At 53.0% G+C, this 21,708-nt stretch overlaps 1 protein-coding gene across 5 annotated transcripts in view; it reads left to right on the top strand.

Moving 5' to 3' along the window:
* SLC8A2 (solute carrier family 8 member A2) overlaps positions 1-16,380 on the top strand; it is a 45,663-nt gene extending 29,283 nt beyond the window's left edge. The window contains exons 5-10 of one of the 5 annotated variants that reach the window (XR_013409949.1): positions 2,994-3,097; positions 3,248-3,265; positions 6,817-6,941; positions 7,229-7,328; positions 12,649-13,444; positions 14,249-14,327. Coding sequence is in view for 4 of the 5 variants with exons in the window: in XM_077980513.1 (XP_077836639.1) it covers positions 2,994-3,097; positions 3,185-3,265; positions 6,817-6,941; positions 7,229-7,328; positions 12,649-12,927; positions 14,572-14,948 (1,066 nt within the window). In the remaining variant the exon portion in view is untranslated. Of the gene's footprint in view, positions 1-2,993; positions 3,105-3,184; positions 3,266-6,790; positions 6,942-7,228; positions 7,329-12,648; positions 13,445-14,248; positions 14,328-14,571 lie in introns of those variants that run through there. The other 4 variants (XM_028838973.2, XM_077980513.1, XM_028838974.2 and 1 more) reach the window with 4 other exon arrangements.
* The last annotated feature ends 5,328 nt before the right edge of the window (positions 16,381-21,708 follow it).

Here is a 21,708-nt window from a genome sequence, read left to right as displayed (position 1 = left end):
AGGAGGGTGGAGGTGGGCGGATGTCCCCACATGGCCGTCTTGTGTGCGCCTGTCCTTGCGCGGGTGTCGCTGTGTCTTGTGCGTGTTTGTGTGTTGAGATGCGTCTTTTGAATGACTGCCTGATTGAAACTCTTCTGCTTGAAGTGCGTTGACTTTGGTTACTCCGTTCTTTAGACTCTGAGAGACAGAGACAGGGAGAGAAGAATCCAGATAAAGAAGGGCGGACCGGGTGCGGTGACTCACACCTGTAACCGCAGCACAGGGGAGGCCAAGGTGGGAGGATCACTTGAGGCCAGGAATTCAAGACCAACCTGGGCAACATAGTGAGATCTTGTCTCTATAAAAAATTTAAAAGTATCCAGGTGTGGTGGGGCATGCTTATATTTCCAGCTACTTAGGAGGCTGAGGTGGGAGGATTGCTTGAGTCCTGGAGATCAAGGCTGCAGTGAGCCATGATTATGCCACTGCACTCCAGCCTGGGCAACAGAGCGAGACTTTGTCTCAGAAAAAGGGAGGGCAGAAAGATGAGAAGAGACTGAGACAGAGAACGGAGAGAGTCAGAGTCAGAGAGAGAGACTGCTGGAGAATCAGAGACAGACAGAGTCAGAGATGGAGAGATAGACCCAGAGAAGCTGAGAGAGGCAGAGAGAGAAAAGATGATGGAAAATGTAGGGACAGAGATGCAGAGAGCCACTGAAGGAAGTAAACAGACACCAAGAGGCGTCAGGAGTGAGATGTAAGGTACGAGCGTCTAGGTGGTACCGCAGTGAGGGGCTGCAGGGTGGCGATGTCGCCAAGGCTGTGGTGGGGGAGTCATGCTAACTGATGGGCATCTGGTCCATGCAGTCTTGCCACTGCAGTGGGAACGGCTGTAGGGTGTGATGGCGTGTGGGTGTGGGCGGTGTGATCGGCTGTGCTTCCTCGATTGGGTGACTGTGTGGGCTGGGTGTTTGTGTTTCTGGGTTCTGGGGCCAGGCCTTGTGGGACTACATGGTTCCTACAGCTGAAAGAGTTGCCAGTGGCAGAGTTGTGGGCACTCTGGGTTTGTGGATCTTCGGGGTCAAGGGGTGTGGGTTGTGTGCCTGAAGGTGACAGGTAACTTTTGGCTGTTTCCTGCCACCCCCTGGTTACCATAGGAGCAGAGATGCTGAGAAAATCAGTTAGCATCAGTACTTGGTTAACTCTCCAAATCTGGTTGGGATGGAAAACAGGAAGCCGAGGATTTTCTGTGCTGAAGATTGGAGTTAGCGAAATATGTATGGAGGGTGTGCTCCATGCCAGAGACTGTTCTGGGTGTTGGAGATAGAACAAAAAGCATAAATGAACTTACCTGGGGGAACTTAAATTTAAAAATGGGGAAGCAAATGGTAAATAATGAACAATAAACTAAATAAATGTTAGAGGGTGTTAGAAGGTGATATTTAAAGAAGACAGGCCAGGTACTGTGGCTCACATCTGTAATCCCAGCACTTTGGGAGGCCAAGATGGGAGGATCACTTGAGGCCAGGAGTTCAAGACCAGCCTGGGCAATGTAGTGAGACCCCATCGCCACAAAACATAAAAAATTAACTGAGCATGGTGGTGCATGCCTGTAGTCCCAGCTACGTGAGAGGCTGAGGCAAAAGGATCGCTTGAGCCCAGGAGTTTGAGGCTGCATTGAGCTATGATTGCACCACTGCACTCCAACCTGGGTGACACAGCAAGACCTGGTCTCCAAAAATAATAATAAATACACTAAAAAGAAAGACAACAGAGCAGTGTAAAGGAGTGCTGGGGTGGGAGCAGTGAGGGATTTCACTATTAAATAAGATGGAAGGAGTGGGCCTCATTGAGAAGGTGAAGTTTGAATGAAAAACTGGAAGAACTGAGGAAGTGAGCCTCAGGGAAGAGTGTTCTAGGCAGAGGGAACAGCCAGCACAAAAGCCCTGAGGCATAAGCAGGCCTGGCTTGTTCAAGGAATAGCAAAGAGGCCAGAAAGAGAATGAGTACTAGATTGCAGGGGGTCTTGTGGGCCATTCTAAGGACCTTGCCTTTCATTCTTTGAGAGATAGGAGCCATGCAAATGTTTTGCACAGGGGAGGGACCCAGTCTGACCTTGGTTCTATCAGGATCACTCTGGCTGCTCTTGGAAGAACAGACTGGGGCGGTGCGGGTGAAGCTGAAGCATGAGATTATTTAGGAGGCAACTAGTAATCTAGGTAGGAGACAATAGTGGCTGGGCTGGAGTGCAGGGGTTAACAGTCTGGATTCTGACAGTTGTGTGTTCAAAACCTGTCTCAACCATGAGCTCATACTGCTTTACTTTTTTTATTATTATTATTATTTTTTGAGATGGTGTCTCGCTCTGCTGCCAGGCTGGAGTGCAGTGGCGTAATCTCAGCTCATTGCAACCTCCACCTCCCAGGTTCAAGCGATTCTCCTGCTTCAGCCTCCTGAGTAGCTGGGACTACAGGCGCACGCCACCACACCCAGCTAATTTTTGTATTTTTAGTAGAGACAGGGTTTCACCATGTTGGCCAAGATGGTCTCAATCTCTTGACCTCGTGATCCGCCCGCCTTGGCCTTCCAAAGTGCTGGGATTACAGGCGTGAGCCACCGTGCCCAGCCTATTTTTTGAAATAAATTATTTAATATAAATAGAGATGGGATCTCAATATATTGCCCAGGCTGGTCTCGAACTCTTGGCCTCAAGTAACTCTCCCTCTCAGCCTCCCAAAGTTCTGGGGTGACAGGCATGAACCACCGCGCCCAGAATGCTTTACTTTAATCAGACTCAGCTTCCTTACCAGTGCCTGGTTTTGTTTCTGTCAAATGGGGATGATAATAGAGCCTTCGTCCCTGCGTGGTGGTGAGGATTCAATGAGAGTCTGGGGTCTGGGACAGAGGAGGTGCTGGGAAAACTGGTTGGCTGCCAGGAGGGCTGCTTGGTGATTCTTGGTGATTCCAGGAGGCTTATGCTGGGTGTTCTGCCTCCCCCTTTGCCCCACTCACAGGAAAACTCTTCAGGTGAAGATAGTTGATGACGAGGAATATGAGAAAAAGGATAATTTCTTCATTGAGCTGGGCCAGCCCCAGTGGCTTAAACGAGGGATTTCAGGTGAGAGGTGGCCAGTGGGCTGTGGGAGAATTAAGGGGTCCAGGGTTGGGGGACTTTCAGGGGCTCAATTGCAGGCACTCCTTAAAGCTCGTGGACCTGAGCTTCGTGGGGAACTGATCTCACTGTCTGCCTGTCTCTGTTTCTCCCCAGCTCTGCTACTCAATCAAGGTGAGTGAAGTCACCTCTGGGCTCTGAGTGGGGAGGAGCCACTGGAAGAGGGCCTGGGGGAGGGTCCCAGCCCCAAAGTTACCCTTCCAGGTTGGGTTTGAGGCAGATTGGAGGTGAGATAAAGGCAGATTGAGGGCTGGGGGACAATGGGGGCTGGCCTGAGAGTTGGTGGTGCCTGTGTGAGTTTGAGATTACAGTGAGCATTTTGGAGGTCAAGATTATGTCTGTAACATGGTGAAACCCCCGTCTCTTGTAAAGATACAAAAATTACCTGGGTGAGGCCGGGTGCGGTGGCTCATGCCTGTAATCCCAGCACTTTGGGAGACTGAGGAGGGTGGATCACCCGAGGTCAGGAGTTAGCGAGCAGCCTGACCAACATGGTGAAACCCCATCTCTACTAAAAATACAAAATTAGCCGGGCCTGATGATGCACTCCTGTAATCCCAGCTACTCAGGAGGCTGAGGCAGGAGAATCGCTTGAACCCGGGAGGTGGAGGTTGCGGTGAGCCGAGATCGTGCCATTGCACTCCAGGCTGGGGAACAAAAGCGAAACTCTGCCTTAAAAAAAAAAAAAACTAGGCCGGGCGCGGTGGCTCAAGCCTGTAATCCCAGCACTTTGGGAGGCCGAGGCGGGCGGATCACAAGGTCAGGAGATCAAGACCACAGTGAAACCCCGTCTCTACTAAAAATACAAAAAATTAGCCGGGCGCGGTGGCGGGCGCCTGTAGTCCCAGCTACTCAGGAGGCTGAGGCAGGAGAATGGCGGGAACCCGGGAGGCGGAGCTTGCAGTGAGCCGAGATCGTGCCACTGCACTCCAGCCTGGGCAACAGCGTGAGACTCCGTCTCAAAAAAAAAAAAAAAAAAAAAAAAAAACTAGCTGAATGTGATGACAGGCGTCTGGAATCCCAGCTAGTTGGGAGGCTGAGGCACAAGAATCACTTGAACCCAGGAGGCAGAGGTTGCAGTGAGCCAAGATTGCACCACTGCACTCCAGCCTGGGCGACAAAGCAAGACTCCATCTCAAAAGAAAAAAAAAAAAAAAAGACTATGTCTATAGTCAGGGTTGTAAGTCATCCAATCGGATCTGGGTTTGTGAGAGTGGGGTCAGAGAGGATCCAGTTTGGGGTTGATTAGGGGTGGGGTGGCATTTGGACTGGAGATCGGTGTTAAGACCATATTAAGATGAGAGTCACAGTGGAGGTTGCTTCCTGGGTTTCTGGTGGGATAAGATTAAAATTGGAGTCAGATCTAGGTCAAAGCTAAAGTTGGACTTTGAGGTGAGTAATAGAATTTGAGGAATTTAGGTTAGAATTGGGGCCAAGGTCAGAGATTGGACTAAGAGTTGGGGCTAGGGTCAGTAGCTTGGAGATGGAAAAGTCGTTGTGGAGTCAAGATTAGAATTGGGATCTGAGGTTGAGATTAGGGTTAGACTAAAGATTGTATTTGTTGGAGGAAGTAGTATAAGCTGCTATAACAAACTGATCCACAAATCCCTGGGGCTTCACACAATAAAAGTTATTTCTTGACTGGGCACAGTGCCTCATGCCTGTAATCCCAGCACTTTGAGAGGCCCAGGCGGGCGGATCACTTGAGGTCAGGAGTTCATGACCAGCCTAACCAACATGGCGAAACCCCGTCTCTACTAAAAATACAAAAATTAGCCGGGCATGGTGGTGCATGCGCCTGTAATCCCAGTTACTCGGGAGCCTGAGGCAGGAGAATCATCACTTGATCCTAGAATGTGGAGGTTGCAGTGAGCCGAGATCGTGCCCACTGCACTCCAGCCTGGGTGACAGAGTGAGACTCCATCTCAGAAAAGTAAGAAAGAGAGAGAGAGGAAGAGAGAGAGGAAGGGAGGAAGGGAGGAAGGGAGGAAGGAAGGAAGGAAAGAAGGAAGGAAGGAAGGAAGTAGAAAAGAAAGAAAAAAGTTATTTCTTGCTCAGGCAAAGTTGTTTTTTGTTTGTTTCTTTGTTTTTGTTTTTGTTTTTGTTTTGGGATGGAGTTTCGCTCTTGTTGCCCAAGCTAGAGTGCAATGGCGCGATCTTGGCTCATGGCAACCTCCGCCCCCCAAGTTCAAGCGATTCGCCTGCCTCAGCCTCCCGAGTAGCTGGGATTACAGGCACCTGCCACCACACCTGGCTAATTTTTTGTATTTTTAGTAGAGACAGGGTTTCACCATTGTTGGCCAGGCTGGTCTTGAACTCCTGGCCTCAGGTGATCCACCTGCCTTGGCCTCCCAAAGTGCTGAGATTACAGGCATAAGCCACTGCACCCGGCCTCTCAGGCAAAGTTTTACAAGAGTGTTCCTAGTTGGTGGGTGGCTTTCTTCTGCCATGTGGCCATTTCATCTTGTGACTCCGCTGTGCCAGGAAGCTTTGGCGTTTTACCTGAATTTGCTGCTAGTGAACAGGGCAAGGGAGTTTGGAGACTCACAAGGGAGGTTTTCGGGGCTAAGCCTGGAGGGACTGATCATCACTTCTGCCCACGTTCTAGTGTCCCTAACTCAAGCCATGGCCACGCCCAGCTGCAAGGGAGGCTGGGAAATGTAGTTCAGCTCTTTGCCCAGGAAGGAGAGGAAACAGGTTCAAGTGAACACACTTCAGCCTCTGCCACGTGGTCAAGCTCCTCATGAGTGATGGTGTCAGAGCTGGGAGTTGGGACTGAGGTTTGGGGTCAGGTGTAGGACTGGAGTTAGATCTGGAGATGGAGTTTGGGATTTGGCTTGGGGTTATTGATGCTCCAGGTTATGGTGAATGTTAGAGTCGGGATTAGGGTTTAGGGCTAGGGTTGTGCTGAGGTCAGACCCAGGGCTGAGGGTTGGGGTTTGGAGTCAGTGTTGATGACAGGCTTCCATTTGGGGCCACAGTGAGAGTCAAGCTCAAAGTTAGGGACCAGAATTAGGGTTGGGCTGCTGCTGGGCTTGGAGTCAGGGGTCAGCATATTTTGGGGAGAGAAGTGAGCTCAGGACCAGGATGTAGGTGGGTCTGGTTCCAAGATTTGTGCCAAAATCGGTGTCCTCCCCCTTCCTCACCACCTCAACCACATTCTAGGATGTTTCCAGAAACTGGATGTAGAGACCTGGCCTCCCCTATCAGGGTGGCGGCAATGATGATAATGTTGGTGATAATAATAAAGATAACAGCATGTATCGAATATTGATTGCATGCTAGGCACTGTTCTAAGCACTTCACACGAATTAACTCATTTAAGTCTCACAACCATCCCATGAGGTAGGTACTAATTATTGTGCCCATTTTACAGATATGAAAACTAAGGCACAGAGAGGCTCAGGCATTGCCTAAGGTCTCACAGCCTCTACCCATACGAACCCCAGAGCCCACCAACTAAAGGTCATGGACCAGCCCATGGGAGCTGGGCCTCGGGGCTGAAAGAGACGGTGGTCAGGTGGGAGGCTGGGAGGAGTCACCAAGGAGCTTCCCAGAGGAAGAACAGATAGGCTCTCTCTAACTATGGGTACAAGTAGTAAAGGCATCACAGGCCCAGTTAGGTAGGTCTCCCGGGAGTCTAACCCCCATCCCTCATGCTGCAGGGGATGGGGACAGGAAGCTAACAGCTGAGGAGGAGGAGGCTCGGAGGATAGCAGAGATGGGCAAGCCAGTTCTTGGGGAAAACTGCCGGCTGGAGGTCATCATCGAGGAGTCATATGATTTTAAGGTGATTTTCTGGGGCCTAACCTTCCTGGAGTCTGGCCTGGGTCATTTCCTTGGGGAGGGTCTGGAAAGTGGGGAGCCACAAGATTCCCAAGGGCGGGCCAAACGAGGGTCCCACGTCAGGACCACGGACAGCACATGCCTCCCTTTTCCTCGCTTGCCTTCAGAACTGGGGTGTGGAAAGTTGAGGACCCCTGGGCACAGGCTGTGAGCCCCCGACCCAGGACCCCACATGGAGATTCCCTGGTTGGCTCAGGGGCAGTGACCTTTCTCCCACCCTCTCGTCCCCAGAACACGGTGGATAAACTCATCAAGAAAACGAACTTGGCCTTGGTAATCGGGACCCATTCGTGGAGGGAGCAGTTTTTAGAGGCAATTACGGTGAGCGCAGGTAAGTGGGGAGGGAGGAGAGAGAAGAGAGAAGGATGGAGAGACAGAGACACAGGGAAAGGGGGAGAAATGAACGGAGAGACAGGCACAAAGATAAAGAAACAGTCCGGGCACGGTGGCTCATACCTGGAATCCCAGTGCTTTGGGAGGCTGAGGAGGGAGGATTACTTGAGGCCAGGAGTTTGAGGCTGCAATGAGCCGTGATCGTGCCCCTGCACTCCAGCCTGGGCAACAGAGCAAGACCCTGTCTCTAAAAGAAAAATACAAACGGGAGAGACACACACACAGAAATACACAGGGAGAATCAGAGACATGGACAAGACATGAGACAGAATGAATGGTGAAACTGGAATGGGCTGGGGAGATGGAGAGGCAGGTAGACGGGGACTCAGAAATGGCAGAGACAGGAGAGGTGGCAGCTGGAGCTGCGGGGAGGAAGCTGGGAGGGTTTATGTTTGGCTCCTGGCTGAACCGGGAGGGTTCCCAGCCTGGGCTTTCTCACAGCGTCAGGCATCAGGAGGGTGGGAACAGGTTAAATCGCGTGGTCACCCCAGAGAGAGCCTGGGTTCCTCCGTTGCCCTGGAGACAGTGGCCAGGGCACCCAGCTCTCTCCCACCTGCGCTGGTCACCACCCTCCTTGGCCTCAGACAGGCCCACACTGCCCCCTTGTGGCTAGAGACACTATGACACTTGGACCCACAGACGGTCTTGGAAGCCAACACAGGCCCTTTGTGATAAGGATTGGGGAGACTGAGGCTCAGAGACAGAGGAGAGAGTGGCCTGAAGTCCCACAGGGAGTGCAGAAAAGGCCCGAGGTCGGAGCTCAGGGCTTCAGTCTCTTACATAACGTCAGGGTTAAGGCCCCAGCTCTTGGGGACTGAAGGCATACATGGAATTGTGGTTGCAAAGAAACTGGGCGAGTGGGATCAAAAGAAACCAGGCTTAGGGGCTGGAAAAATACCAGGCAGCAGGCCTAGAAACACCAGACTGTTTGCCCAGTAGAAACGAAGTGGCATCTCCCTCTGAAGCCACATTCTTCTGACATACTTCTAAGGGATCTTCTGGGCCCGACCCTGTGTGAGACATTGCCAGGGACACAGAAGTGACCGAGACATTCCTGGCCCTGTCCCCATGGAGCTTACAGTCCAGTGAGGGAGACAGACATGTCACAAGAGAGAGACAACCCAGAGTAGGCAGGGCTGGGATGGGAGACCCCGAGGAAAGCCGTGATGCGGTTCCTTATCCAGCCTGAAAGTCTGGGAGGGCTTCCTGGAGGGGGTGGCTTCTGAGCTGAGTCTTCAAATGGGAAAAGATGTCAGCCAGGAGGAGGGAGAAGACAGGGAGAGTGTTTCAGGCAGAGGGGCAGCCAAGCACAGAAGCCCTGGAGTGTGCGAGATGGCACATTTTTTGGGTGGGTGCCTGGCGTTGGGCAGGAGGAAGAGGTACCAGGACGAGGCTGGAAATCGGCAGATTTCCACACTGTTCCTTCTGGGCCACCGCAGGGAGCTTCGGTGGCATTTTGAACACACTGGGGAGCCATGGAGGGTTTTGAATGGGGGAAGCCCCTGGAGCTAGAGAGAGCTTGTGGGAGGAAAGTGGAGAGGCTGGATAGGGTGTGGGCAGAGGCTGTAGAAACTAGCAGGAGAGGGCGGGTGCGGTGGCTCACACCTGTAATCCCAGCACTTTGGGAGGCTGAGGTGGGCGGATTACCTGAGGTCGGGAGTTCCAGACCAGCCTGACCAACATGAAGAAACCCCGTCTCTACTAAAAATACAAAATTAGCCGCACATAGTGGCCTGCGCCTGTAATCCCAGCTACTCAGGAGACTGAAGCAGGAGAATCGCTTGAACTCGGGAGGCAGAGGTTGCGGTGAGCCGAGATTGTGCCATTGCACTCCAGCCTGGCAACAAGAGCGAAACTCCGTTGCTGGAAAAAAAAAAAAAAAAACAAACCTGGGCCCTGCAGAGGCTCCTTTGAGGTTCATTCCACGAACAATGGGGAGATGGCAAAGGGCTCTTTGAGCTTCGGAACATTTCCTCTGGGGACTTAGTGGAGATAGAGGATGAGGTGGAACTGAATGAGATAGAGGTGTGAGGTGGTGGTCGCAGAGACCCAGCATACATTGGGCCCTGGGTTTATAGAAACCAGGTGGTTAGATCAGGTGATTAGACCGGGGTGGAGGAAGAATAATAACATAACAATAACAGTAATAATAATCCTGATGATGACAATGGTGACCCTATCATGTCTCTCTCTCTCTTTTTTTTTTTTTTTTTTTTTTTGTCGTTGTTGTTGAGATACATAGTCTCAGTCTGTCGTCCAGGCTGGAGTGCAGTGGTGCAATCTCAGCTCACTGCAACCTCCGCCTCCTAGGTTCAAGCGATTCTTCTGCCTCAGCCTCCTGAGTAGCTGGGATTACAGACACCCACCACCATGTCTGGCTAAGTTTTGTATTTTCAGTAGAGATGGGGTTTCACCATGTTGGCCAGGCTGGTCTTGAACTCCTGACCTCAAGTGATCTGCCCACCTCGGCCTTCCAAAGTGTTGGGATTACAGGTGTGAGCCACTGTGCCCGGCTGACCTTATCATGTCTTGAGTGCCAGACATGGTTGAAAATTTATTTCCTGTGTGAACTCATTTTAATTAACATATCCACAGTGTCTGGATCAGAGCTTGGTCACTTTGCGCTTTGTCTAGCTCGTGCCTTTTGGTTCTTTGCTGTGCGAGCACAGAGCTGCTGGAGGGGTGAGGGAGAAGGGCAGTCCTCACTCCCTTAGGGGATGAGTCGGGTCGCATCTTGCACGCAGAGGTGCTTTTGTACTTCCTTTACCTCCCTTCCTACTGTAAGCTCCTTGCAGGCTGGACTTGGCATGGAGCATCTTTGAATTTCCCCCAGGCACCAAAAAAAGGCCTTCAGTAATAACAATCGAAACAATAGTAATAACTCTGGAGGTGTCCGAGGCACCGTTGACAGCACTCATTCGGTCATCACAAGCTTCCCATGAAGCAGGTCCAATCATTGATCACAGATAGGCACCCAGAAGCCCAGAGGGGTGAGGACACTGATTCAGGATCACACAGTGGATCCAGGGTTGGACACCAGAGAGGTGATTTCAGAGTGACAGTCATAATCACAAGCCTCCCTGTAGAGGGGAGCAGCTGGGGAAGTCAGCTGAAGCCAGAGTCCACAGAATGCCAAGCCTAGGCGTTTGGGCCTGGATTTGAAGGTAGTACAGAACCAAGGAAGGATTTGGAGCAGGGCAGGCAGAAGCCCCAACTTCTGCAATAATAGCAGCCCCCTCACTCCCAAAGAGCGTGGCCTCCCTGCTCTGACCTCAGCTGTGTCTTACATCAGTTAGGGATGCGCTCAGCAGTGACTGGTCAGGAGCTACGTTCGTTCTCAGCATCCTTCCAGATGTCATGCGTGCCACACACAAGTGTGGTCATTGATTCTCATTCATTGCTTTATACTAATCAGCTTAGGGTGAGGTAAACAAAACACTGCATTAAGGCTTTCAGGTTACGGAAGCCACTGCAGGTCGGCTGGGCACGGTGGCTCACACCTGTAATCCCAACACTTTGAGAGGTCTAGGAGGGCAGATCACTTGAGGCCAGGAGTTCAAGACCAGCCTGGCCAACATGGCGAAATCCCGTCTCTAGTAAAAATACAAAAAAATCAGCCAGGTAGGGTGGTGCACACCTGCGATTCTAGCTACTCAGTAGACTGAGGCATGAGAATCACTTGAACCCAGGAGGTGGAGGTTACAGTAAGCTGAGATCGCACTACTGCTTGGGTAACGGAGAGAGATTCTGTCTCAAAAAAAAAAAAAAAAAAAAAGGCACTGCAGGTCCAAACCTGGTCAAATTAGGTCACAATAGGTGATACAGCTCTAAGCATGAGGCACCCTTTACAAAGCTCAGAAAACACATCTGTAACCCAATGCCCATATCAGGAAAGCCAGGGCTTTCCAGAAACTCTGTTTCTATCTCATTGCCAGACTAGGTCAGATGGTCACTCACGGGAGGAATTCTGGCAAAACAAGTATTTAGCCAGGGATATGGCGACTGCCAACTGCAAGGGATTCTGGGAAAGTGAATACCATATTTTTATCTGAGGCCATGGCTGCTGCTAGCCTCAAGGGATTCTAGGAAAGTGATTAATTTTGGCTGCGTATATAGCCCTCTAGCTGCAAGGAATTCTGGGAAAGTGAGTACATTTAGTGGAGACTGTGGCTCTGGTTAGCTGCAGTGAATCCGAGGAAGTGAATACTTCTAGCTGTGGCCTGGCTTTCGGTAACTGTGAAGGCTTCTGGGAAAAGGAATAATTTTAGCTAGGGGTATGGCTCTCCCTGGCAGCAAAGGGTCCTGGGAAACTGGATATTTTTAGCTAGGCAGATGTGGCCTCCTTTAGCTTCAAGGGATTGTGGGAAAGTAACCGTTTTTATCTGTTGACTTGGCCATATTTAGCTGCAAGCAGTTCCGGGGAAGTAAATATTTTTCACCTGGGCCCATTCATGCTCCTAGCTTCAAGGGATTCTGGGAAAGTAATGGGTTTTAGCTGCTGACTTGGCCACATTTAGGTGCAACAGATTCTGGGAAAGTAATGGATTTTAGCTGCTGACTTGGCCACATTTAGGTGCAAGGGATTCTGGGAAAGTAAATATTTGTCACCTGGGCCCATTCACACTCCTAGCTTCAAGGGATTATGAGAAAGTAACTATTTTTAGCTGCTGACATGGTGACACTTAGGTGCAGGGATTCTGGGAAAGTAAATCTTTTTCATGTGGGCCCATTCATACTCCTAGCTTCCAAGGATGCAGGGAAAGTAACTGTTTTTAGCTGTTGACATGGTGACACTTAGGTGCAAGGGATTCTGGGAAAGTAAATATTTTTCACGTGGGCCCATTCACACTCCTAGCTTCAAAGGATGCAGGGAAAGTAACTGTTTTTAGCTGCTAACATGGCCATACTTAGGTGCAAGGGATTCTGGGAAAGTAAATGTTTTTTTACCTGGACTCAGTCATGCTCCTAGCTCCAAGGTATTCTGGGGAAGTAACTGTTTTTAGCTTAGCCATATTTAGATCCAAGGGATTCTGGGAAAGTAAATATTTTTCACCTGGGCCCATTCATGCTCCTAGCTTCAAGGGATTCTGGGAAACTAACTGTTTTTAGCAGTTGACTTGGCTACATTTAGGTGCAAGGGATTCTGGGAAGGCAGTTCATTCAGTGGGACTTGCTGTCAGGAAGTTAGACAAAACAGGGCCTCTGTAGGCAAGGAAAGAAGTCTGAGTGTGTGCCCCAGCTGGGTCATGTGCCCACAGGGGACGAGGAGGAGGAGGAGGACGGGTCCCGGGAGGAGCGGCTGCCGTCGTGCTTTGACTACGTGATGCACTTCCTGACGGTGTTCTGGAAGGTGCTCTTTGCCTGCGTGCCCCCCACCGAGTACTGCCACGGCTGGGCCTGCTTTGGCGTCTCCATCCTGGTCATCGGCCTGCTCACCGCCCTCATTGGGGACCTTGCCTCCCACTTCGGCTGCACCGTTGGCCTCAAGGACTCTGTCAATGCTGTTGTCTTCGTGGCCCTGGGCACCTCCATCCCTGGTAACACCTTGGGAGACTGTGGTGGGGTAGGCTTGGTGGGGTAGGATCTCAGATGAGCCAGGCAGGGGCAACACAGGATCCTGCTGAAATGAGGTGGGTGGAGTCACACAGCGCCCATGTGGTAGGTCTCAGAGAAATATGGAGGTGGGGCGTAATAGAAGCTAGGCAGTGGGTCCCCTAGTTGCAAGATGTGAATTGAATCTTCCCCAAAAGCACCCAGGTGGAAGGTCCCATAACACTAAGGTGGCAGGAAATGCTAGAAACCAGACAATGGATTTCGTAGAGAGAAGGTGGCAGGGTGGGGAAGAGACAGCTGTGGGGAGAGGGGTTCCCAGGAAGACAGTGCGAATGTGAGACAAGCCAATCAATCAGTGGGTTCCATAGAAACAAGCTGTTGATGCCCCATCCCCCAAGAAACCAGACAGAAGAGTCCATGGAACTATGTTGGGGGACATGACAGGAACGAGGCCAGTGAACCTCAAAGTTGGGGTTTTTTGGGTTTTTTTGGTGGAGTGCAGTAATCTCATGATCTCGGCTCACTGCAACCTCCGCCTCCCGGGTTCAAGCGATTCTTCTGCCGAAGCCTCCTGAGTAGCTGAGACTACAGGCACCTGCCACCACACCCAGCTAATTTTTACATTTTTAGTAGAGACGGGGATTCACCATATTGGCCAGGCTGGTCTCGAACTCCTGATCTTGTGATCTGCCCACCTCTGCCTCCCAAAGTGCTGGGATTATAGGTGTGAGCCACCATGCCCAGCCAAACCTGAAAGTTTTAACTAAGATGAGGGGGCAAGTGGGGCACGATGCCTCACGCCTATAATCCCAGCACTTTGGGAGGCTGAGGCAGGAGGATCGCTTGGGCCCAAGAGTTTGAGACCAGCCTGGGCAACATGGTGAAACCCCGTCTCTACAAAAAATAAAACAATTAGCTGGGCGTGGTGGCACATGCCTGTGATCCCAGCTGCTAGGGAGGCTAAGGTGGAAGGATCACATGAGCTGGGGAAGATGAAGCTGCAGTGAGCCATGATTGTACCTCTCCTCTCCAGCCTGGGCAACAGAGCAAGACCTTGTCTCAAAACAAAACAAACAAAAAATGTAGCCGGGTGCAGTGGCTCACGCCTGTAATCCCAGCACTCTGGGAGACTGAGGCGGGTGGATCACCTGAGGTCAGGAGTTCGAGACCAGCCTGGCCAACATGGTGAAAACCCGTCTCTACTAAAAACACAAAACTTAGCAGGCCGTGGCGGGCGACTGTAGTCCTAGCTACTCAGAGGCTGCGGCAGGAGAATCGCTTGAACCCGGGAGGCGGAAGTTGCAGTAAGCCGAGATCATGCCACTGCACTCCAGCCTGGCTGACAGATCAAAACTCCGTCTCAGAGAAAAAAGAAAAAAAAAATCAGGCAGTGAGTCCCATAGAAGAGAATGAGTCCCACGGAAAGCAGGCGGCGGGTCCCATAGAAAGCTGGCAGCGGTTCCAGTGGCGAGCAGGCCAAGGGGTGGTGATGGACTTTGCCTCTTGGGTGGGGGTCAGGGGCCTTGAGCCCACACTGCCCGCAGAAAGCAGGCGACGGGGGCAGGCGGATGCCCGCCCCTGTGGGTGACGCGTAGAGCCCCTCCGACCCGCGTGTCTCTGCCCCGCAGACACGTTCGCCAGCAAGGTGGCGGCGCTGCAGGACCAGTGCGCCGACGCGTCCATCGGCAATGTGACCGGCTCCAACGCGGTGAACGTGTTCCTGGGCCTGGGTGTCGCCTGGTCGGTGGCCGCCGTGTACTGGGCGGTGCAGGGCCGCCCCTTCGAGGTGCGCACTGGCACGCTGGCCTTCTCCGTCACGCTCTTCACCGTCTTCGCCTTCGTGGGCATTGCCGTGCTGCTGTACCGGCGCCGGCCGCACATCGGCGGCGAGCTGGGCGGCCCGCGCGGACCCAAGCTTGCCACCACCGCGCTCTTCCTGGGCCTCTGGCTCCTGTACATCCTCTTCGCCAGCCTGGAGGCGTACTGCCACATCCGGGGCTTCTAGGGCCTTGCGCAGAGACTCGTCCCCACCGCCCGCCCGGGGCTAGGGACTCAGCTGCACCTGCTCTTGGACCCTGGTCTCCTTTTCCCTCCAGACTCGGCCTCCTCTCCTGGGACTCGGCCTCCCTTCTCCGCCCCCACCCCGGGCTTTGATTGCCCCCGTCCTCTGTCCCCAGTAGATCAGCCTTCCCTCTCCCTCTCGGGAGCCTCCCTGGTTCCTCCCCTGCGGTGACCCCAACTCCAGCCCATCCTGTTGGTGACCGTCCATACCCCTGGGGAAATTTCCACCCCAGTCCCCTCCCAAGGGAACCACCCCCAGTAACCATCCTGGGGATTTTAAGGTCTCTCTCCTGGGTCACCCAGCCTGGCTCTTCCCCCAAAGTCTCACTTCCCCTAGTGACCCCCCCACCCCATTTCACCCCATGCCTCAGAGCCTCAGAACCTACCCTCCCTGGGGGACCCTCGAAGGAGGCTGTCAGAGGCCGTCTCAGATCCCAGCCCTTCCCCCCAGCCCTCAGGGAGCTCCGCTCAGCCCCGGCGGGGAGGAGCGGGTGGGTGTGTGCGCGAGGAGGCCGCACACCTTTCCAATCCCTCCACTCGGGTTCTTGGGAGGACACTCATTCTCCAGGCTCGGAGACGGGAGGGGAGAAGTTTGGGGTTTCGGTCCCAGGGCTTAGCTGGAGAAGGCACATTTTGAACCTGCAACTTCAGACATTCCAGCGCCCCCACTCGCCCTCCACTACCTCTGAGAGCCTAGCCACGCCTTGGAGGGAGGGGCCTGTGTGTGTATATAGTGTGTTTGGGGGAGGGGGGACACGGGAGGGTGCATGTCTTGGGAAAAGGGGGTGACAGACTTAACTTTTGAGAGGGCAGCAGACTCCCTCAGCCATGAGAACCAGCTTTGGGGAGGAGGCCGGGAATCAAAGCGAGTCCAGCTGATCTCCCCTGACAATCTGGAAGGTTCATTTTGCCCTCAGTGCCAGCTAATCCGGGCAGGACCCTCGAAGAGGAGACCGAGGGTCCCAGAGGACCAATGCTACAAGCCAGCAAATGCTGCCACATCTCTGCCTGATGGGGGGTGGGGGGGAGGTGGGGGGATGGGACTGGGCCAAGGGATCTGGGTGGGCATTTTTAACTTTGGAGGCCATCCATCTGTTGGTAGGCCATCTGCATTTTCTTACTGTTGATGTTTCCTGCCCAAAGGACACATTTGGGCAGTGCCACCCACTCCTTGGACCCCTAGGATGACCCAGCTACCCCCATAACTTTCTGCTTCCCACAGGTTTTCAGCATTCTATCGTCCTGTTGTGCTCAGCCCCAACATCCCAGACCAGTTACCCGCTACCCTTCTCTCCCCCGGCTCATCATCAGTCGCTGTCTCTTTTCTGTGATTTCTGTAAAAGTTGCCATAAAACTTTGAAATTCTGCCTGAAAAACAGTCCCGTGGGAAGCTGGGATTCAGGAGGAGGGGGCTATTAAGGTCTCTGACTGAGATTTGGGCAACTGTTAAACCAGGTAATCTGGGTTTTTGCGGCCCGTGGTCGTCTGCGGGACACACCCACATACAGCAGCAGCGCCCGGGTCCAGCCGCCAAGCTCTTCCACTGGCCACGCCACCATCAGTAATGAGCTTCCACTAGCCACGCCCCCATCATTAGCCTCTCTCCTCCACTAGCCACACCCCCATCCGTCAGTCATGGGCTTCCACTAGCCACGCCCCTCCAGCCTCCACGCCCCCATTCGTCAGTCTTGGGTTTCCCCTAGCCACGTCCCGATTCGTCAGCCAAGCTCCTCCACTTGCTACGCCCTCATCTGTCAATTACGGGTTTCCACTAGCCACGCCCCCATCCATCAGCCTAGCTCTTCCACTAGTCACACCCCCACTCATCAGTCGTGCTTCAGCCACGCCTTCCTGCTTCAATCAGGGGCTTCCACTAGCCACGCCCCCATGCATGAGTCACAAACTGTTCCTCTTTTCGGGCATCCTGGTAACACAAAAGAGAGAGACGTTCATTTGCCTGAGCCAAAGAGCTGGGGTTAATGGGGTTTCCTAAATAAAGCAAGTAATTTTTTCAGATCCTACAGGAGGAGGGGTGTGTGTGTGTGTGTGTGTGTGTGTGTGTGTTGTGCTAAAGGACACAGCCTGTGTAAAGGTGTAGAGTTGTGAGATAAGGCTTTTTCAGAGCCCTGGAAATGGTTATCATGAACGAGGTATGGGGTGCGTGGGGAGTGAACTTGAGGACAAATCGTAAGAGACTTTATCAGCCACTCTAGGGAGCTTCGAATTTATCCTAAGAGTAAAGGGGAGCTTTGGAAGGGATTTAAGTGGGGGAAGGAGGCAGGTGGTTGATATCACCTGATTTATCAGACGTTCCTCCTGGCTACCGGGGGCTGGGAGACTAGGGACAAGGCTGGAGCAGGGACAGGGGCAGCAGAGGAGGGAAGAGGGGAGTAGGGGGGTGGGAGGGCGATGGTGAGAAGGGAGTGGTTGAGAGAGAGAATGGATGGGGCTGGGTGAGGGAGTTCAGGGACAGCATCTGGGCAGGAGAGAGGTGGTGTGTTCATTCAAACGGAGTAGCCAGGGAGAGTTGGGTGAAAGGGCTACTAAGGAGTAGGCAGGGTTGGGGAAAACGAGGGAAGGTGCAGTACCCCAGGGCTAGCAGCAGAGGGAGCAGTTGCCATACCTGAGCTAAAAGGGGTGAGCAGAGGCACCCGAGGCTGCAGAGACCTGGGTTCCTGGGTCTGTAGAGTAGAAGAGTAAAGGCATCGCCAACCTGCGCTGGGGATGGTGGGCGCCGTTAGAGTAAGCGCCTCAACCTCATTCTGCTCCCACCTGCTAGTCTCCTGCCACTTCCTCCCACTGGCCACACCCAACCTGAAGTCCCAGGTCAAGACAATAGGCCCGCGGCATGGTGACTCACGCCTGTAATCCCAGCACCTTGGGAAGCCAAAGCAGGAGGGTCGCTTAAGCCTAGGAGTTCAAGACCAGCCTGGGCAACATAGCGAGTCCCCGTGTCTACAGAAACTTTAAAAGTTAGCCAAGCATGGTGGCATGTGTCTGTAGTCCCAGATACTCGGGAGGCTGAGGTGGGAGGATTGCTTGAGTCCAGGAGGTCAAGGCTGCTGTGCGCTATGACTGCACCACTGCACTCCAGCCTGAGTGACAGAGCAAGACCCTGTCTCAAAAAAAAATAAAAATAAAAAATCAACCTTTGGCTTTAGGCCTTGATGAGAACAGATTTGTGGAAGGTATAGGGGCAGAAGGTGCGCTGATCTGCAGTGGGAGGTGGGGAAACTGAGTCAGGACATGTAGCTCACTCTTTGCAGAGTCCTGATATGAGGAGGGGAGGTTGCTAGAGGAGCAGTAGGGCATTGACTACAGGGGCACAGGAGAGCAAGTGAGGCCTGTGTTAACAGCAGCTGGCAGTGATGGGGACCCCCCAAGCATGATCTCCTTAAACCCATCGCCAATTCCATACATCACCCCATTCCACGGAAGAGGAAACTGAGGCTCAGAGAGGTGAAGCAACAGGCCTAAAGTTTCACAGGTAGAAGGGCAAGGATGGGACAGGATGAGGTCCAGGGTACAGAACGGGACAAGGGACACCTTCATCTTTTTTTTTTTTTTTTAGACGGAGTTTCACTCCTTTTGCCTAGGCTGGAGTGCAATGGCGCGATCTCGGCTCACTGCAATCTCCGCCTCCCGAGTTCAAGTGATTCTCCTGCCTCAGCCTCCCAGTAGCTGGGATTACAGGCGCCCACCACCACACCTGGCCAATTTTTGTATTTTTAGTAAGACAGGTTTTACCACATTGCCCAGACTGTTCTTGAACTCCTGACCTCAGGTGATCCACCCACCTCAGCCTCCCAAAGTGCTGGGATTACAGGCGTGAACCATCGCGCACAGCCTGGGACACCTTCATCTTAATAAACGCAAACAAACAAAGGGGGTGTAGAGTAAGGTCTCAGCTTCAAAGGGGGACACATTGAGAGCTTGGGGCTTGGAAAACATGAGGGCTTTCACACCTGTCCTGTCACCTCACCCCAAAGGTCATGATTCTCACCCGGATGCAAAGAGCTCCATGGGGTCAGCTTGGGAGTGACTGGCATTGTCCTTGGAGGCAGCAGAGCATAGCGGCTGACCTTCTCTGTGCCTCAGTTCCCTCATCTGGAAAATGGGCGATAATGATGCTCACAGTACCTATGTCACAGGGTTGTCGTGAGGATTAAATGAATATATATTAGCCTCACAGGCCAGGTATGGTGGCTCATGCCTGTTATCCCAGGTACTTTGGGAGGCCAAGGTGGGAGGTTTGAGTCCAGAAGTTCGAGACCAGTCTGGGCAACACAGTGAGACCCCATCTCTACTAAAAATAAAAATTATCCAGGCAACGTGGTGCACACCTGTAGTCCTAGCTGCTCCAGAGGCTGGGGTGGGAGGATCACCTGAGCCCAGAAGGTTGAGGCTGCAGTGACTCACGATCATGCCACTGCACTGCAGCGTGGGTGACAGAGTGAGACCCTGTCTCAAAAAATAAACAAATGAACAAAACCCAAGCAAAACCCAAAGTAATCTGGAGGCAGAACTCCTTCCTGGAGGGACCTCAGTCTTTCTTAAGGCCTTCAACTGATTGGATAAGGCTCACCCATACAATCTACTTCACTCAAAGTCAACCGATATTAAATGTTAATCTCATTTTTAAAATACCTTTACAATGGCTGGGCGTGGTAGCTCACACCTATAGTCCCAGCTACTCAGGAGGCTGAAGTGGGAAAATCACTTGAACCCAGGAGGCAGAGGTTGCAGTGAGCCAAGATTGCACCACCGCACTCCAGCCTGGGCAACAGAGCAAGACCCTGTCTCAAACACACACACACACACCACTTCACATCAGGGCAGCACAGCTTAGCCACGTGGACACATACGATTCACCACAACGAGAGGTACCTCTTTTCCCTTTGCTTCCTCTCTGCCCATCCATCATGTCCCCACTGGCCACTGCCTTAGGCTGAGCACCAACAGAAGCCAGCCCACAGCAAGGATGGGAGGGAAATAGTTTATTTGGGAGGTGATCCCAGGAGGCACTGGAGGGAGATGGGAAAGAAAACGATTAAAGGTGGTGTTGAGGGCTGGGCGCCGTGGCTCACACCTGTAATCTCCGCACTTTGGGAGGCCAAGGTGGGCGGATCATCTGCGGTCAGGAGTTCAAGACCAGACTGGCCAACATGGTGAAACCCTGTCTCTACTAAACATACAAGAATAAGCCGGGCACAGTGGCAGGCGTCTATAATTCCAGTTACTTGGGAGGCTGAAGTAGGAGGATCACTTGAACCCGGGAGGCAGAGTCTGCAGCGAGCTGAGATCGTACCGTCAGCCTGGGTGACAGAGTGAGACTCCATCTCAAATAAACAAATAATAAAGGTGGTGTTGAATGAGCAGGTCACCCTGTGGACAACGAGGTCTCAATCCTGCTGGGGACCTCTCAGGGAACTCTGGAGTTGCCCCACCTGAAGACTTTGGGTTATGTATCCACTAACTCCTGTCTGATGGTGGCCCAGGACTCCTTTAGGGGTGCTCACTTCTACTGCTTCCCACCCTGGTCTGGAACGCATTCAGGGAAGGGTCGCAGGTACCAGCGTGAGAGATGCTGTTGGGTCCTGGGTGGTATGAGTGGGTCAGAGACAGCCTCTGCTATGATTACCTCCCAGAACGGGGGTCTCACTACCTCCCTCTTCCAGTAAGGCAATGCGTGGGCACCAGCACAGCACTGACCGTGCCCAGGTTGCCCTCTCTTCTGGCTTGATGCCCCCAGCTCCCTCCTCGGCCTCTCCCAGGGAATCGGGAAGGGCTGGTACTGGCACCTCCTCCACGTTCTGCCGTCCCCCCGAGGATTGAAATCAGACACTAGGGAGGACTTCCAGGCACACGTGGCCAAGGGAGAGAGGGATGGGGCCCCAGGCTTTGGTACCTCCCAAGGTACCTCCTCACTCTCTCCTCGCCACGTTTGCCTCCCGTTCGTTCCCTCCCTGCAATTCTCTCCCTGGGAAGTGCGGGGAAGGGAATGCCATGGGTGGTGGATTGAAAGGGGTGGGTGGGGTCAGTAGAGGGGGAACACGATGGTGGAGGGGGTGGAGAAAGGGCACAAAAAGAGGAGGGGAAGTTGGAGAGGGGGCAGAGAGCCAAGCACAAAACACAGGGGCCGGAGAGGCCGCAGAGCCAGAGATACAGACAGGATGCAGAGAAGATGCAGACGGAGGAAGCCTGGAGACTCAGAACACAACGCAGGGAGCAGGGCGGGGCGGGGGTCGCAGGGCGGCAGGGCAAGGCCCTCACCCCATTCCCAGCACACAAAGCCAGTGAGGCCAACGCTGAGGGTGCGCTCAGACACCAGGGATTAAAAAGGCACAGCTGGGCCGACAGAGCCCATGGCAGACAGAGGGACACGGACAGACAGGGAGAGAGAGACACAGAGAGAGAGGGAGAGACCGAGAGGGATGGAGAGACAGACAGAGAGGGAGAGACAGAGAGAGAAATGGAGAGACAGAGAGAGAAATGGAGAGACAGAGAGAGAGAGAGAGAAATGGAGAGACAGCAAGAGGGAGAGTCAGAGAGATGGAGAGACAGAGGCAGAGAGAGAAATGGAGAGAGAGAGAGAGAGGGAGAGAGATGAAGAGACAGAGAAGAAGAGATACAGAGAGAAATGGAGAGACAGAGAGAGATGGAGAGACAGAGAGAGATGGAGAGACAGAGAGAGATGGAGAGAC

This window comes from Macaca mulatta, chromosome 19 (genome assembly GCF_049350105.2).
Source record: "Macaca mulatta isolate MMU2019108-1 chromosome 19, T2T-MMU8v2.0, whole genome shotgun sequence".
NCBI classification, from domain to species: domain Eukaryota; kingdom Metazoa; phylum Chordata; class Mammalia; order Primates; family Cercopithecidae; genus Macaca; species Macaca mulatta.
The sequence above is the reverse complement of the archived record's forward strand: the minus strand, read 5'-3'. Positions and strand labels throughout refer to the sequence as shown.